Raw genomic sequence first — 17,237 nt, forward strand, 5'->3', positions numbered from 1 at the left:
AATGCAAGCTACATGGAAAAGATGCCCAATGGTTGTGCTCACTGTGTACCTTAAACAGTGGAACATCATTAAAGAATATCTACTGAAACTTCTGCTTTATTGTCCTTGTTTCAATATGGATTACCACTGTATATCTGTATTTTGGGACTTACAGTTAAAGACCCAAGGACCAGATAGGATTTATTAAGACCAGGCGTTAGAAGTGCAGTCAATTTAAGACAAGAGTCAGAATTATAATAAATTAAAGGAAATTTTACTGAAGATAGTTTGCAGTTTCATCAGGCAGAAGTCAGCTTCAAGAATCACAAGGAGTGATTACTTCAGTGATCAAAAGTAGGCCGCTTCCCCTTACATTTACAAAAATCACAGCAATTATACCCTTCACCAAGGTCTAAGCTTTGTCATTGCTTCAGGTTGAATGATTCTGATTGGCTAATAAATAATCACACATTTTCTACACATAGATAGACTGAAGCATATCTCCATCAATTATGCGGCTGACATTCGGACCCTGAATTTAGGCACATCGTGACCTTCCACACTTGTAGTGATTGTAATGAATAGTAATTGGACCAATTTTTGAGTCTGTAGGACCAACTCTATAGCGCCACCACCAGTTCAAAAATTCCACATTAAAAGGGTTATAGCTTTTGAACCCTTTGATGTAGATGTGAATGTAAATAGATGTAAAATGAAACTTAGTACACCTGATTCCACTCATTATGGTGATCACAATCAATATCTTACAATAAGACTCTGCCCATTACAGTAGTGGCCATTTTGAAAAGTACAGTGTTACATTTTTTGTGCTACTCCTCATTCAAATGTTGTTCAATTTTTACGAAAATTGGCTCAGATGATCTTTGGACCGAGCCACACAGAAGTGACTGAACAGATTTTAGATTTTTGCTACCGTTCCCGTATATATATATATATATAAACTCATGTATAAATTCACTTTATTGATACCATCTTTGTGGTTGTATTTCTCAGAATTTACAATACAAACATGACTTATTTTATAAGCATGAACTTTTTATATTCCAATAATAAAATGTATGACATTAAAGGATAATATGCACAGATATTACACCATAAAAACACCAACAATTAAATTACTAAAACTATTGGTGCACTAATGGTTATTTATATACATTTGTCTGAAACTTTTCCACAACTTTGCATTTTAGGACAACAAAACAATGGATTTACAATGACCCTTGCAGACATAGTCTTGACATCATAGGCTTCATGTAATCAGTGATTTATAGTGAGGACTGTGCAGGAGCACAATTTGTGGGGGTAAAAAAGAAACCCTTATAACACTTTGCCAGAATATAATTCGTCTGCTGTTTAAAAGACATTTCTCCACTCATTAGTGTTGATTTGTCTCATGACACTGACAAGGTTGACGTCACACTTTCTTCAGATGCTGAAAATTAAATTGAATGTTTAATGAGTGTACAATGAATGAAAAAAGCAATCTTACTATGATTAATTTCATTTTATTCAGTGCTGTATATTTAATAATAATAAAAACGTATTAAAGTACGTACCAGAAGCAGTAGAATAGCCACTCTTAATGGAATCTAAAACCCAAAAAGACGATTGATTGATTGATTGTTCAGTACTAAGCATATACAGTACATATATACAGTATATATATATGTGTGTGTGTGTGTGTGTGTGTGTGTGTGTGTGTGTGTGTGTGTGTGTGTGTGTGTGTGTGTGTGTGTGTGTGTGTACACTGTATATAGGCTTGAACACACACACACACACACACACACACACATACATATATATATATATATATATATATATATATATATATATATATATATATATATATATATATATATATATATATATATATATATATTAGGGTAGGGTTAAGGGACAGAATATAGAGTTTGTGGTGCAGTATAAAAATCATTGTCTTTGGAAAGTCCCCATAAAACTTGAAAACACACACACACACACACATACATATATACACACACACACACACACACACACACACATATATATATATATATATATATATATCAGTTCTTGTCATACCTGCACATTGTCTTTTCCATGCAATTACAGCAGCCACCACTCCAAACACCATCATCAGAGCCAAAACCATCAGAACTGAAGGAAACACTGATATAAATGGTTCCCCGTGATCATACTCTGAAACATGAACCACAGACTCTGAGATTAACTTTAATTGTTTTGGTTTTGATTATTAAATTATGTTTTCTGAAAAATCCTATTACCCAAAGTGACGTGGAGTTTGTTGTCCAGACTGAGGTGTGTAACAGAGCAGCTGTAGTTGTGTTTGTCTGCACTGATCTCCAGACTCTTCCTCATCTGGTACGTCCCGTCACCATTGGGCAGCAGATCTCCTCCAGTGATCTCATGATCAGATACAGGCTGTCCATCTCTGAACAGGGTCAGGTTGATGTGACGAGTGTAAAATCCTGTTGCCAAACAACTCACACGAGACCCAGAAGACAGTTCTTTCTGGAGGAGCCTGACTTTGGGTTTCACTGTGGAAAAAAGGTAACAGAAAAATATTATTATTTATATAGGCCTGAAAAATTCTAAATGTAAAAGAGAACACTTGCTATTCAGTAATTTAGCTGGTCATCGTACCTTTTCTATTGATTTGATTTCTCCTTTTTTCAAGATACCCCTTGAGTGTTTTGATGCAGAATGGTTGGTATAAATATTCATGATTCCACTTGCTGATTTTAAGATGAATATTCAGCACTTGGGTCGAGACGTCTAAATTACCCTGGTATGTGAAGTTCTTGTCAACATAAAGCAACTCATCTGTGGTGGAGCCACTGACAGCATCTCGTGTGATCATTTGTCCCGGTTCACCATCATCTCTCAGTTCACACACAACCAGCCTCTGAAGGGCAATAACACCTTTAATGAAGAGATAAAGCTTTAAGGTAGAGTTTATTTAAAATCATAAAACAACAACAATCATAGTGATTCATAACAATGATAATACTTTATTATTATTATTGCCTAAAAGACTGCTTTTGTATAATTTATAAAATGTTTCTATTAATATGTCACCCATTTTTGATTGTACTTACTGTAAGTTTTATTTAAATTTTTTGTTGCTACTACCAATTTTTCCGTAAAAGATGATTGTATGTTGTCACTTATTCTGACGAGAGCATTTAAATCAAACATGTCGTCTTCAGTTGTTGTATTTCCTCTTGGAATGAGAGTCTTCGTCTCTCCGTTATAGTACAGAACTGTGACATCATCCACAATCCCCACATAGCTAAATTCAGGAAATGGCGTTTGTCCTTTAATGTATGTTGCAAGCATCCACAAAGAGTGAGAGCCTGTGGAAAATAACATAAAATGGATTGAATGGATGGAAACATTTTCAAATTTTTATATGAAATGTTATAATGTTTTTTATCAATCTAGTTGTTAGTCTTTTTTATTTAGTTCTATATTATTTTGTGTCCTTTTTTTATTTGCTGTGTGGAATTAAAATGTTTCCCATGTGTTTAATATGTTAAATTAATTAAGTACGTTTTGTAACTATATTTTTAATTTATTTTCAAATACACAAGACTGTAAAAATACATATGCCTTGATCTACCGCAACTGAAAAGAATGAAGTTTTGCTTCCTCACAAAGTTCTTTATGGAATGAACAGTTGCTATGCAACCAGGAAATTTTGAAGCCATTACGTACATTTACTCACGAGTTTCGTTTACTCAGTCTTTGACTGACAAATCTGTACAAACAAATCTGTATATATTAAGCAGGCAGCACTAGAAAAAAAAAAAGCTTAAGTCTCTTAACTCAGTCAATCACTTGCTTAAAAATAACATCAAATATTAAAACCTCAAATGTCCAGCTCACGTAGACTATTCATATGGTTTTGTTTTCATCCAAATTTCTTTATATGCGCTTTTCAGACTTGCAATAGGCCACTGGAAGCACATTGTTGTTCTGTTTAGCTCTTGATCAACTATATTTTCCCATAGTCCATATTCCAACTGAAGTAAAATATTAAATAAGTATTTTGAAGTCTTACCTTTTGGAGAAGCCATTGGAAGTGAAAGCAGAAAAAGAAGAATGTTGTCCATATTGCTGACACACATACTGTATGCTGTCAGTCTGCGCTCGCCTGTAAATGATCAACACTGAAATAATCGACACTTGTGGGAAGTTAGAGAGTGTGTTCTCTGAACTTTTCAGCTGTTAATGTTTTGCTAGTCATGAAAAAAATGAATGCTTCTGGAATAGACACTTTACACCATAAACAGGCCTTGACTTCCCCTTTCACATTTGTCTGAAACCAGACCAGACCACTGGTAGATTTTACTGACAGTTTAAAAGAATATGGGCCTATTTCTCCACTCATCTACTAATATGTTGCTTTGTGTCGAGACATTCAAATTTTATTGTGTTGTTTAAACATTTTCTTCAGATTTCACTTTAATGAATGTACAGTAAGAAAACTTACCTTTCTTCTTTGTTGAGATGGGTCAAGAAAAAAAACAAAAACAAGGGCAGGTAAAGGCACAAGTAAATCCATTTGATTGCGCAAGATGGCGGTAGTTGTGTTTATATAATATATGAAATCATGAAACCAGAGCGGTGTGATATATATGAGAGGCATGAAAGTAGAGCTGGTTTTAGTTACCCGGATGAGTGTTACCATGACGACAGTGAATCCCTGACCGCTTGCTTGCGAAAAAAAAAAAACCTGTCTGAATTAACTTAACTCTGTTTCTTATTTTAAATAAACATTTAGTTTGAGTGAACAGTAAGAGAAACGGTTACACCTTGCGGCGAGATAAAGTTAATTTAAAACACAATTACATTTACAAATATTTCTCCAAAATGTTACAATCAGAAAATAATTGTCAGTTTTGATTTCATAAAGTGACTATTGTACATTTCAGGCAAACACAAAGAGTGAGTGCCCATGATATAACATAAAATGGAAAACAACAACACAATTAACAAAAAAGTCGGCATGAAACAGAAGTTGCTTCACTCAAAATATTTTTTCTGAGTGAAAAGGCTACTTGAATAAGAAAAAAAATGTAGGGAGGGATTTGATTTCATCCTCAGGAGTTGATCATAGGAAGTCAGGCGTCGGAGGCAGTTTGCAGTCAGTTGTGTAGGGAGTTTAAGATTTGTTCACGGACTTCATGCCATATCATAATTACCGTAATTATGACATTACAACTTGTAAAAAGCATTCATGTCCTCATAGAACTCGTAATTAGAACTTGTAGACTGGGAATTTTCTGAGAGTTCCGACTTGTACGTGACCTCTGTATCAACTGACCACTGCAGATTCATATTGCCGTTGATATTGTTGCAATAGAAACGCATAATTTCAAGTCGGAGGTGTAACGCATTACAAGTAATGCAAGTAATGTAATCAGATTACTTTTTTTCAAGTAACTAGTAAAGTAACTCATTACTTTTAAATATACAACAAAATATCTTAGTTACTTATACTTAAGTAACTTGCATTACTCAAATAAGTTTGCTTTCCCCTTTATTAACTGACAGCTGTCCTGTCCCCATGTTGAGAGACATCGAAAGTAAGGTCCAGAGGCGTTGTGCGTAAACATGATGGTTACTGTAGTTCTAGAGTAAATGTGAGCATGCATCTCACTTGAACAAAAACAGACTGAGTATTCCTTCAAATAAAAACAGTAATATGGAAACTGAGAATATTACCAAAACCTGCAATAATTAAATATCTTAAATTACACAAATATACTGTATGTGTTTAATCAAACTTTATTTACCAGTGTCTTTGCTGCTGACCTTCGATGATCCAATTCAATACTAACAAGCAAAAATTACTTTAGATAAACATAACATTTGTGTTTCTTTCTTTCTTTCTTTCTTTCTTTCTTTTTTTAAGAGTATTGAGCGCCCTCTACTGTACAGGTGTGAATTTGTATTTCCTTCAGCTTGAGGCTTTTTCATTTCACTTTTGGTGTGAGGATTTGGCAAAAATAAAACTCTCTGGCAGATGATCAGCTTTGAAATAAACCCTCGTTCCACCCTTGTTATATTAATTGTTTACTGAGCTTCACAGCTTTTAATATTTAGCCAGTCATTAAAAAAAAAAATATTCTGATTGACAAACTTTGAACCACAAAAAGGACTTGACTTTCACATTTCTCAGAAACATTCATAGCATAATGATAAAACATTAAAGAAAAAAGAAAAAGTTGAAATGGAACTGAACCTGAGATATTGGATCACTAAAGATGTGCTTGCATTGGAGGATGAGATTGGGAAGTAAATGCAACATGTTCACATGGGAAAGCGGTATAAATATCCCCTGCACTGTGACTTTTTAAACCACATGCGAGATACTAACACTTCCACACAAATAAGTGAACAATGTTTTGGTCATATCATAGTGTTTGGTTCCCCTGTTTGTCTGCATGCCTGTGTTCCCTATTTAGTTTTCCTGTTTTTTACACTGATTACACTCCTCATGTATACATATTTAAGCCCTGTGTTTCCTCAATTCCTCTGTCCTGTATTGTCAGTATTAACCTGGTTGTGTTTGATTTCTCCTGAGTTATCCCTGTGGAGATATTAAAGACCTTTCTTCGTGCGCATTCATTGCAGCTTTTCGTAACAGAAACTCGGTGCAGGCTATTTTAGCACAAACATCTGTAAAAAAATAAAAATAAGATGCCAAAATAGTCTTTTGTGACATTCCGTCAGAAACCATGATCAAAACAAGAGCCTACATTAACTACAGGTTCTCGTGCAACGAGTATAAAAAATTGTTTGTGTTGACCACAATGTGTTGTATGGGGACAAAAGATAAATGAAACAGTTAGTGAAAAGACAAGCAGAACTTTAACAAATAACAAATAAGGTAGTAACTAAAAGTACTTACTTGGAGTAGAATAGCCATTTTTAAAGGAGTCTAAACACAGGAATTAAAAAGGAATTATTGTTTTTGACAATATATTTCGAATATTTATTTTGGATTTCTCTTAAACGAAGAGTTCAACCAAAAAATGAAAAATGATGTATGTTGTTGTTTGTGTTTTCTGTAAGAGCACATTACCTAAAGTGACGTCCAGTTTGTTGTGGAGACAGTTCTTTCTTGAGGAGCCTGACGTTGGGTTTCATTTGGGAAAAATGACTAATGAATATGGGAATTCATATTATGAATGATACAATACTTGTATTCACTGAAGAAACTGAATTTAGACTCCTTCCACAGCATTTTATCAATTCTTACAAGTAATATTTAGTTTGATCACCTGAGCTTGATGATCAACATTTTTGAACGTTATAAGCACTTATTCACTCGTGAAAAAAAGCCATTTTTAGGTTCAATTTTGCATTGAAAAAATTATACTTCCCTCCTCTCTTTCCTTAGGTTCTTTTCTTTTTGAGGTACTTTCTGAGACCTATTGTGCAGCATGCAGTAAACAGTAGCATAACGCCATTTGTGTATCTCTAGATGTAGTGTTGTCAGTTTATCCATGCCTTGATATGTTAATGTATTATCAATAAAATGCATTTTATCTGTAGTGGAGCCATCAAAAGCAATCTGTGTGATCAACTGCCCAAGTTTGTCATTGTCTGACATCTCACACAAATTCTGATCTGATGAACCACAGGGCTTGTTAAGATTGAGAAGAATATTCGAAACAAATACCACCCACATTTTTTCATTTCAGTTTATGTTTATAACTTAAGTAGCTTACTTTTCTTTCTTTTTTAAGAAATTACAGCATTGCATGCATGATTCATGCAAAATTTGTTTCAATGTCACTCAATATCACTCATTGTTTTCCAGTGGCACACACCTTTTGTTTTGTTCTCAAACCTTCCTGCAAGTCTTCCCAGAATGAAAGCTTACAAATTCCCTAATGCCATAACGTATGTGATCAACGGTACCTCTTCGTCTTCATTCGTAGTATTGGAATGTAGCTTTTCGTCTCTGAATCATAATATCCAACTTTGATGTCATCCAACATACTATATTGAACATACTGAAAACGTTTGGTGATACTGCATCCACACCACCAGGTGTCAGCATAAGTTTTGTTTAGCAGGGAGTGAAGACGAACATTGGGGATATGTGGTTGTCAGGGCAAATTGTACTTATTTTGTAGTCTGGGAAACATTTAAAATATGTTATGAAGCTTCTGAAGAGCAGTATTAAAAAATAAAGATATTTAGCCTATGCAAAATTAGAAAAATCATCCTGTCGAATAGCCTCCTACTGTCACTGCAACAAAATACATTTGGTGGGATTAAGGAGGTCTTAACATTTAAGAACAAATCAATTGAACAAATTAAGGACATAAACCATAGATTAATGATTATTGCACAACACTTTGAACATTTGTATTACTCTAGCCTTTATTAATACACAGTTAAAGATAATAAACTTTAAGATGCTGGCTTCATGCTTTCATCAAATGCTAAAAGAGATTTCTAAAAATATGTTATTTTGTGTTCCACAGAAGAAATAAAGTCATACCAGTTTGGAAAAACTTGAGAGTGAGTAAATGACAAAAAGTTTATTTTGGAAAAGTAACAGATTAAAAGCAAGTGTAAAATATCATAAATAATTTTAAGAGAAATAGGTTCCATGCTTTATATGATTGAAAACACTCTTCAGAGATGACAAATGCAGTTATTTATTTTAACTCATAAAATATTTTGTAATGATTGGCCTATTGTAAAAAATAATAATAAACGTAACAGCGGTTGCAGCAAGAATGAAAATAGAAGAGCTAGATCAAATTGCAGGAAGTTCTTTTTAATTAAAGGGATAGTTCACCCAAAAATGAAAATTCTGTCATCATTTACTCACCCTCAAGTTGTTTCAAACCTGTATGAATTTCTTTTTTCTGCTGAACACAAAAGAAGATATTTTGAAAAATGTTGGTAACCAAACAGTTGATGGACCCCAATGACTTCCATAGTAGGAAAAAAAAATACTATGGAAGTCAATGGGGTCCATCAACTGTTTGGTTACCAACATTTTTCAAAATATCTTCTTTTGTGTTCAGCAGAAAAAAGAAATTCATACAGGTTTGAAACAACTTGAGGGTGAGTAAATGATGACAGAATTTTCATTTTTGGGTGAACTATCCCTTTAAATCAAACACAAAATAATACTTCTCAGGATTCTCTGTCTCCGTCACCTTGGGGACGTTTGGGTTTCACTGTCACCTCTGCATTGCTTAGCTGGGGTTTAAAAGACACTTATGCCTATTATTGATGACTGCACTGACACTATTGGATGAGTACAAAACTTGAACTGAATTAAGCAGGATGATGATACCACTATTTTCTGCAGAGGTGCTTTATAGCCAAATCAACTTTGTTTCATAATTGATTATTTTTGAAACATTTTCACTGATATTGAACTGAATTAAATCAACATGAAGCTGACTTAAAAGGATCAGTGTAGATTTTTTCAAGTTTTGAATAATTTTGTTTTAAATTAATATAAACAAAGGAAGACATATGGAATATTCAAGCTTTTAGAGAGCAATATAGTCTATAATGTTGGTCAGTTGGTCCGTTCGGACCGGAGTTTGATCTTCTGCTCAACAATATAAGAGGGAAAACACCACAAGCCATCCCAGTGCAGCGCATGGGAACGCTTTACTCTATCGCTGTGTTCTAAGCAACGGGGGTGTCCCGGGCTCAAGATTTGCAGGATAAAAGGGGGGTAGTGACGCTGAGTGCAACTAAAAAGGTCTCATTGTCTGGTGAGGTCTGGTTGGGGAGTTACGGACAGCCCGGCTCCTAAACTGCCATTTTCTTTAGCACGCTATTCAGTGCAAATCCCACCCTGCAGTCAATTTCACTGGTTAAGGTTAGGGTGTAGGGTAGGTTTAGGGGTTAGCATTAGTTGTAGCATAGCATCGTGTAGGAAATCAGCAGTGTGATTAGTATGTGGATTGTTCTCTGATGCGGGAGAACAGCGCCTGCTACAGCATTGAGAGGAGGAGAAATGCTCTTTTTGTGAAAATATAAAATTTGATTTGGTTCATTTTTATTTGCTATTACATCGGGAAGCGGTTTGGATGCACAATGGCAGGGCGGTCCCAAAACCGGCAATAATTTCAGCATTTCCAGCGCCCTGAACTGATGAAGGGACTGGTAAATGGGGATGTTTTGGGGGTGGTCTGGCCTCGGCGAAACTTGACTCCTTTCTCCTCCATCCTGAGGCCTCAGGACTGCTTCGGCGATGAGCCGCTGAGCGATGAGGATCAGCTGTTTGCCAAGCAGTCAGCTGTAGCAGAGAACTGCTGATAACTGACACAATGCGAGTGAACTGTGAAAGGGAACTACAGTTTTTGTCATCAAATTTGGAATCAATAACCAACTACAATTTGTAAGTAATCTACCAAGCACTGCCTGCAGACATAATTAAAGACACAACTTTTAAGTCTTAACAAGTGAATTATAGTGGGTGTTGTGTAGCATCAATTGAGTAACTATAATTTCATTTGAAAAGTACTGTAAAAGTAGTGATAGGTCTCTCGATAAAAAAAAAAGAAAATTCTTCTGACTGTTTATCCATATATATTTTGATTGTTTGAAGATGTTTCTCCACTCATCCATGTTGTTTTGGGTCAGGATATCACATCATTTTTTTTAGTTAGTTAGTCCACGGTTTCTTCAGATGCTGAAAATGAAATATAAATCTTTAGTCAATAACCTTAATCTAGCAGTAAGACATCAGTAAATTTTGAAAAACAAAACTAATATAATATTTTAATATTACTTTAACAATAAAAACAATAATCAAGAAATTACAATGCTGAAACGGAACTGAACCCATGATATTGGGTATTGCTTTTTATTGGAGGAAGGGATGGGGAAGTAAATGCAAATGTTAGGCTATGTCCAAATAAACTTCCCTCGTCCACTTGATGAAGTTGTACGCTCTTGAAAATGGCGATGGGGATTCCCCCGGGGGGAAGTGCTTAGGGAAGTTCATGAGTGTATTACTGGGTCCCATATGTTGAAAAGAGTAAGCCAGAAGTCCCCGGATGGTCTACTCTTTCCGGTAGATTTTCGAAGTTTGGATCTGTGCACACTATAACGGCTAATTTTGCCCAAACCCATTGCGCTCTGGAGGTGGATTCAGTTCAGAATTGCAAACACGAGTAAAAAGTGAAAGTGAGCAAAAACTAAAAAACATGGCAGATGTGTGCGACCGACGGTTAAGAGAGGTTTAGATTAATGGGTTTGAGTGACTAATAATCAACATTTAAGCTGACAAAAAATACACTCACCTAAAGGATTATTAGGAACACCTGTTCAATTTCTCATTAATGCAATTATCTAATCAACCAATCACATGGCAGTTGCTTCAATGCATTTAGGGGTGTGGTCCTGGTCAAGACAATCTCCTGAACTCCAAACTGAATGTCAGAATGGGAAAGAAAGATGATTTAAGCAATTTTGAGCGTGGCATGGTTGTTGGTGCCAGACGGGCCGGTCTGAGTATTTCACAATCTGCTCAGTTACTCGGATTTTCACGCACAACCATTTCTAGGGTTTACAAAGAATGGTGTGAAAAGGGAAAAACATCCAGTATGCGGCAGTCCTGTGGGCGAAAATGCCTTGTTGATGCTAGAGGTCAGAGGAGAATGGGCCGACTGATTCAAGCTGATAGAAGAGCAACTTTGACTGAAATAACCACTCGTTACAACCGAGGTATGCGTGCAAAGCATTTGTGAAGCCACAACACGCACAACCTTGAGGCGGATGGGCTACAACAGCAGAAGACCCCACCGGGTACCACTCATCTCCACTACAAATAGGAAAAAGAGGCTACAATTTGCACGAGCTCACCAAAATTGGACAGTTAAAGACTGGAAAAATGTTGCCTGGTCTGATGAGTCTCGATTTCTGTTGAGACATTCAGATGGTAGAGCCAGAATTTGGCGTAAACAGAATGAGAACATGGATCCATCATGCCTTGTTACCACTGTGCAGGCTGGTGGTGGTGGTGTAATGGTGTGGGGGATGTTTTCTTGGCACACTTTAGGCCCCTTAGTGCCAAATGGGCATCGTTTAAATGCCACGGCCTACCTGAGCATTGTTTCTGAGCATGTCCATCCCTTTATGACCACCATGTACCCATCCTCTGATGGCTACTTCCAGCAGGATAATGCCCCATGTCACAAAGCTCGAATCATTTCAAATTGGTTTCTTGAATATGACAATGAGTTCACTGTACTAAAATGGCCCCCACAGTCACCAGATCTCAACCCAATAGAGCATCTTTGGGATGTGGTGGAACGGGAGCTTCGTGCCCTGGATGTGCATCCCACAAATCTCCATCAACTGCAAGATGCTATCCTATCAATATGGGCCAACATTTCTAAAGAATGCTTTCAGGACCTTGTTGAATCAATGTCACATAGAATTAAGGCAGTTCTGAAGGCGAAAGGGGGTCAAACACAATATTAGTATGGTGTTCCTCATAATCCTTTAGGTGAGTGTATTTATCAGTGTAATATTTCATCTGCAACAACAATGTAAAGATTATTAAAGATTTATAAAGATTTGTTTGGCCATTAACTTTTAAATACATTGTTATGCATTAATAGGAGAGTCTCCGCATGACAGACACACAACTGGCAGATCAACATGCTACTGCAAATCTCTCCAAAATGGTATAGGAAATTAAACTAAATGAAATGTGGAGGATGTTAACTGTGACAAAATGATTGACATGCCAGTTTACATTGACAGGATGCGTGTACTGTAACTAAGCGATAGAGAGCAACCATTAAATACGCTATTTTATGACATCATATGTCCCAATGCTTGTCTACTCTTCTGCTACACACTCAAAAAGTATGTACTTTCTTCCCAAGAAGAGTACATACTTTTCGAGTGTAGTATGAGTAGGCGAATTGGGATGCAGCAAATGTCTAAAAGTGGAGTTAAACTGTGTTTAGTTTTACACAAGCGCCACCATACGGCGAGCATCAGTTTTGCTATATATCATGCCACATGCGAGATAGTCTACTACACTTCCACTACTACACTGTTTAACCAATAAGGAAGTAACTAGAAGTACTTACTAGATGGAGTAGAATAACCACTTCTAGATGAATCTAAACACCACATGAAGAAATAATTCAATATTATACTATAGCTATAAACAGCAAAATTAAAATACTATATATAGCAAATTTATAGGATATATATTGTCTTAAAGGAATAGTTGAAATTTCCATTATGTTAAAAATTCCATTATGTTGTTCTCTAAACCCATATATATTTTAATTCTTATCATACCTGAACTCCGTCTTTTCCAAGCAATTACAGTAGCTGCAGCTCCAAACACCATCATCAGAGCCGAAACCGTCAGAACTGAAGGAAACACTGATATAAATGGTTCCCCGTGATCATACTCTGAAATATGAACCACAGATTGAGATATTGACTTTAATTATTTTTGTTTTGATTGTTAAATGAAGTTTTCTGAAAAATCCTATTACCCAAAGTGACGTGCAGTTTGTTGTCCAGACTGAGGTGTGTAACAGAGCAGCTGTAGTTGTGTTTGTCTGCACTGATCTCCAGACTCTTCCTCATCTGGTACGTCCCGTCACCATTGGGCAGCAGATCTCCTCCAGTGATCTCATGATCAGATACAGGCTGTCCATCTCTGAACAGGGTCAGGTTGATGTGACGAGGGTAAAATCCTGTTGCCAAACAACTCACACGAAACCCTCCAGAATCTGAGTTTGCTTTCTGAATCAGTCTGACTCGCGGTTTCACTGCAGAAGGAAACAATAAAAGAAAAATGAATAAGATAATATACCAATAAATATAAATGAAAGGGGTAACACTTTATTTTACAGTGTCCTTGTTACATGTTACATGTAGTTATAATTGCTTTATTTATTTTTTATAGTAATTACACATTGTGCATAATTACATGCAACTAACCCTAAACCAATCCGAATCCTAACCCTATAGTAAGTACATGTAGTTAATTAATATTACTCAGTACTTAAATGTATAATTCAACTGTAACAAAGACACTTTCAAATAAAGTGTAACCATGAATGGTTACTGTATGTAATTATAGTATCATTGCATTGAGCTTCAGACTGTTTTTTTGTGTTTTTTTTTTTTTATCAAAGAAAATACATGGATATACCTTTTCTGTTTACTTGAGTTCCTCTCTTTTTAAGGTAATTCTTCAGGGTTTTTATGCAGGCTGGGTAGTATATCATCTCATGGCGCCACATGGACAGTTCCAGAGTGGGTTTAATATGTTGCTCCGTGAAATTTAAAGAACCCTGATATGTGAATTTGCCATCCAAAAAATGCAGTTCATCAATTGTAGAGCCTCTATATGCATTCCTGGTGATCATTTTTCCAGGTTTATCATTTTCAAGCTGTTCACAAAGACCCATCACCTGATAAACTACTTGACCTTACAAAGGAAAAGAAGATGTGTCAATACTTCTGGCCACAGGAACCATTTAGAAACTTGAGTCTAGCTCTTGACTATTAGACATTATAAACAAATATTTAACATTTCAGTTCATCAGGAGAATTTATGCATTTGTTTACGAAAAGAAACTTTGGCTAAATTATACATATGAAAATTAAGTAAAATGGACTTACTTTTTGTGTGGTTGATGGGTCTTAGATATTGTGATCTTCTAATAAAATGAGCAATCATATAATTACTTATGGTATTGAGGTGATTTGGATCCACCACATCACCTTCATTTGTAGTATTTCCTCTTGCAACGTAGATTCTTGCCTCAGAATCATAATATCCTACTGTGATGTCATCCAACATAAATGTGGCAGTTAATTTTGGAAATTGTGTTTCTCCTTCAATGTAAGTTAGAAGCATCCACAGAGAGTGAGAACCTGTAAAAAAAAATGATATGGGGGGGGATATCATTTTTATTAAACCATGGGGTGCTGGTCTTGTGCATTAAATGAGAGGCGGGTTTATCTGTGTTTGTTTTTGGGAGGGTTTATCTCGTTTTTGTTCTGTGACCAATTTTTTCATTTATTTCTCATTGTTTGATTAGTCTCACAGAATCAGTTTTTATACATTGCTGTGGATAGGCATCATAACCTTTTTGCAGAGTATCATAGGTAAGACTGAGTCATTTATGGTAAGCAACAGTAAAAAAGGTGACAGTCATGAGATATTAATGAGAAAACCACAAAATTGTAACAGACATTCAGGTTTCTTGTCTTAGTTTCGTTTTGATGGTCTCATAGCTTGTTTTTAGTAGTTCCTGTTTTCCTTTATATCAGCTCCCTCTTACCCTTTGTTGTCATGGTTACCTATGAGTTGTAATTCTGTTCAGGTGTGTGCACCTCAATATCTTTGGTATTTAAGTTAATGTGTGTTTCTCATCAGTTATCCGGTCTCATCTATAGAGACGTGCGTTGATATGTTTATGTTGTGTGGTGTTCATCTGCCTTATTGTGGATATACCTGTGGATTATCATTAAAGACTATTTTATTCTTATTCTTTATCTTCATGCCTTTATCTACCGAACAATCTACAGGAATCTGGTTTTGAGTTAAATAAGTGAATAAATACATTAGGCACTTATAACGCGAGTTAAAAATGGCTCACTATTTGGCAGGTATTGCGTTAAAGTCACCTTTTTTATGCATGCAGTTATAACTGCTTATCAACGATTTATAATGCATTTGCATTTGTAATAAGTTAGTCATTAGAAAACACCTTCATAAAACCCTTTTCAAATAGAAGCTTAATGTAAAGTGTTAACAAAATTTCTAAAAATTGTTGGAGCTAAATACTGCAGGACGCTGGCCCTCTAGGAGCAGGATTTGAAACCCCTGACTTAATTAAAAGACGTTTTGAATTTATTATTATTTGTCATATGTTGAATTAAAAAAAAGAAGAGAAAAACAGACACAATGTAAGACACAATGGGTTGTTGGGTAATCAAGTGACCACAATAAAACCACACCTAGCCTATATAATAAAGGTAGATTATTAACTAAAGATTTGAACTGTTCAAAAGCTAGTATGGGATAAAATACCATTATAGCCAACAGTTATTTCAATTTCAAAAACGGAATTATATTCATTAGGGCTTTTCACACTGTGCTTAACCCCAGGCGGGTATAAATTATGAATAATGTGAAACGTGAAGCAAGAAAACACAGGATTCTTACACAGGATTTAGAATGACCCAGGGCTACAGTAATTATTTCAAGTGTGAAAACAAAGCCCTTTTGAGTTTTTCATTTTAGCAAGTCATCATTAAGGTCGAGCTAAGGGTGTTTTTTTATGTTTTTAGATCATTTACTGCAATACCCTTGATCTTTGGTAATTATCGCAAAAAAAACAAAAACAAAATAATAAAAAAAAACACCTCAGGACCCGGACTTGATCGAGGCTGAGGAAACTAATGTCATACAATTTCTTTATTAATTAATCATTTATTAGTTAGGGTTTTTAATTAGCATGTCAGGTTAATTTTTTCCAGTTATTTACTGTTGGATCTTTGTCAGACTTTGACACTCCAACCTTATCTGACCTATTCTTTTATAGCCCAATTCACCTGACTTCACCTTAGCTGTGACTGTCACTTTCAGTTTTTAAATCTTCCTGAATATTCTTTACCAGCAACAACACAACATTTATTTCTTGATGTCTAATACAACATATAAAAATAAAAATAAAATACTCAAGGTAATGGAAGGCATTCAAGAAAAAAGCATATAAGCAAGAAGATCGTGTTATCTGTGAGTCACCTTAAATGTATCCATACGTTTCATGAACTATGTTATATATCATAACACTTACCTCTTGGTGAAGCTGCTGGAAGTAAAATGATGATAATGAAAAGAATTCTGTCCATATTGGCTGAAAATATCCAAGTAGATGTGCACTGTGTGCTCTGTGCTATTGTAATGGTAGTAAACTGTACTGCCTTGTGGTGTAATTATGTTTAGATTGGTTGATAGGAGAAAGGTTTTATAGATCATTCACCAAGAGGAGTTTCTCCTATTCATGTTTTTACTTTCAGCACTTTAATATGTACAACATTTAAGGATAGGCTATCACTATAGGCCTACATTATTTTATTACTATAGCCAATTAAAAAAAAAAAAAAAAAAACTTTTATTAAATATTTGGATGGTCTTCTGGTCTCATTTGATTTCACTCAAAAGCTGGCCAAACTTGCTCACA

At 35.4% G+C, this 17,237-nt stretch overlaps 2 protein-coding genes across 7 annotated transcripts in view; both read right to left on the reverse strand.

Annotated features, from left to right (window-relative positions):
• Positions 1-4,669, reverse strand: part of LOC309490891 (major histocompatibility complex class I-related gene protein-like) — a 39,900-nt gene extending 35,231 nt beyond the window's left edge. Inside the window, exons 1-7 of one of the 6 annotated variants that reach the window (XM_082160226.1) lie at positions 4,064-4,441; positions 3,099-3,356; positions 2,644-2,922; positions 2,265-2,537; positions 2,062-2,178; positions 1,557-1,589; positions 943-1,432 (exon numbers count right to left, since the gene is read on the reverse strand). In XM_082160226.1, coding sequence (XP_082016352.1) covers positions 1,392-1,432; positions 1,557-1,589; positions 2,062-2,178; positions 2,265-2,537; positions 2,644-2,922; positions 3,099-3,356; positions 4,064-4,130 — 1,068 coding nt within the window. In that variant the 5' untranslated portion in view covers positions 4,131-4,441 and the 3' untranslated portion in view covers positions 943-1,391. Of the gene's footprint in view, positions 1-942; positions 1,433-1,556; positions 1,590-2,061; positions 2,179-2,264; positions 2,538-2,643; positions 2,923-3,098; positions 3,357-4,063; positions 4,455-4,495 lie in introns of those variants that run through there. The other 5 variants (XM_082160225.1, XM_082160220.1, XM_082160218.1 and 2 more) reach the window with 5 other exon arrangements.
• A 5,888-nt stretch (positions 4,670-10,557) lies between these two features.
• Positions 10,558-16,947, reverse strand: LOC309490892 (major histocompatibility complex class I-related gene protein-like). The gene is made up of 7 exons (XM_082160228.1): positions 16,851-16,947; positions 14,665-14,919; positions 14,192-14,470; positions 13,527-13,805; positions 13,324-13,440; positions 13,107-13,139; positions 10,558-10,690 (listed from the first exon to the last, which is right to left on the reverse strand). Exons 1-7 carry the CDS (start codon positions 16,903-16,905, stop codon positions 10,668-10,670), a joined length of 1,041 nt encoding a protein of 346 aa, XP_082016354.1. The 5' UTR covers positions 16,906-16,947; the 3' UTR covers positions 10,558-10,667.
• Between the last annotated feature and the right edge of the window lie 290 nt (positions 16,948-17,237).

The sequence above is a fragment of the Leuciscus leuciscus genome (genome assembly GCF_965113295.1).
Source record: "Leuciscus leuciscus genome assembly, chromosome: 25".
Lineage (NCBI taxonomy): Eukaryota > Metazoa > Chordata > Actinopteri > Cypriniformes > Leuciscidae > Leuciscus > Leuciscus leuciscus.

Coding starts and splice junctions, on each gene's coding strand:
- LOC309490892 (XM_082160228.1), bottom strand. CDS start 16,905: ATGGACAGAATTCTTTTCATTATCATCATTTTACTTCCAGCAGCTTCA. Junction 14,471..14,664: donor ACCCATCAACCACACAAAAA/GTAAGTCCATTT, acceptor TTCCTTTGTAAG/GTCAAGTAGTTTATCAGGTG. Junction 13,441..13,526: donor CAAACTGCACGTCACTTTGG/GTAATAGGATTT, acceptor TTCATATTTCAG/AGTATGATCACGGGGAACCA.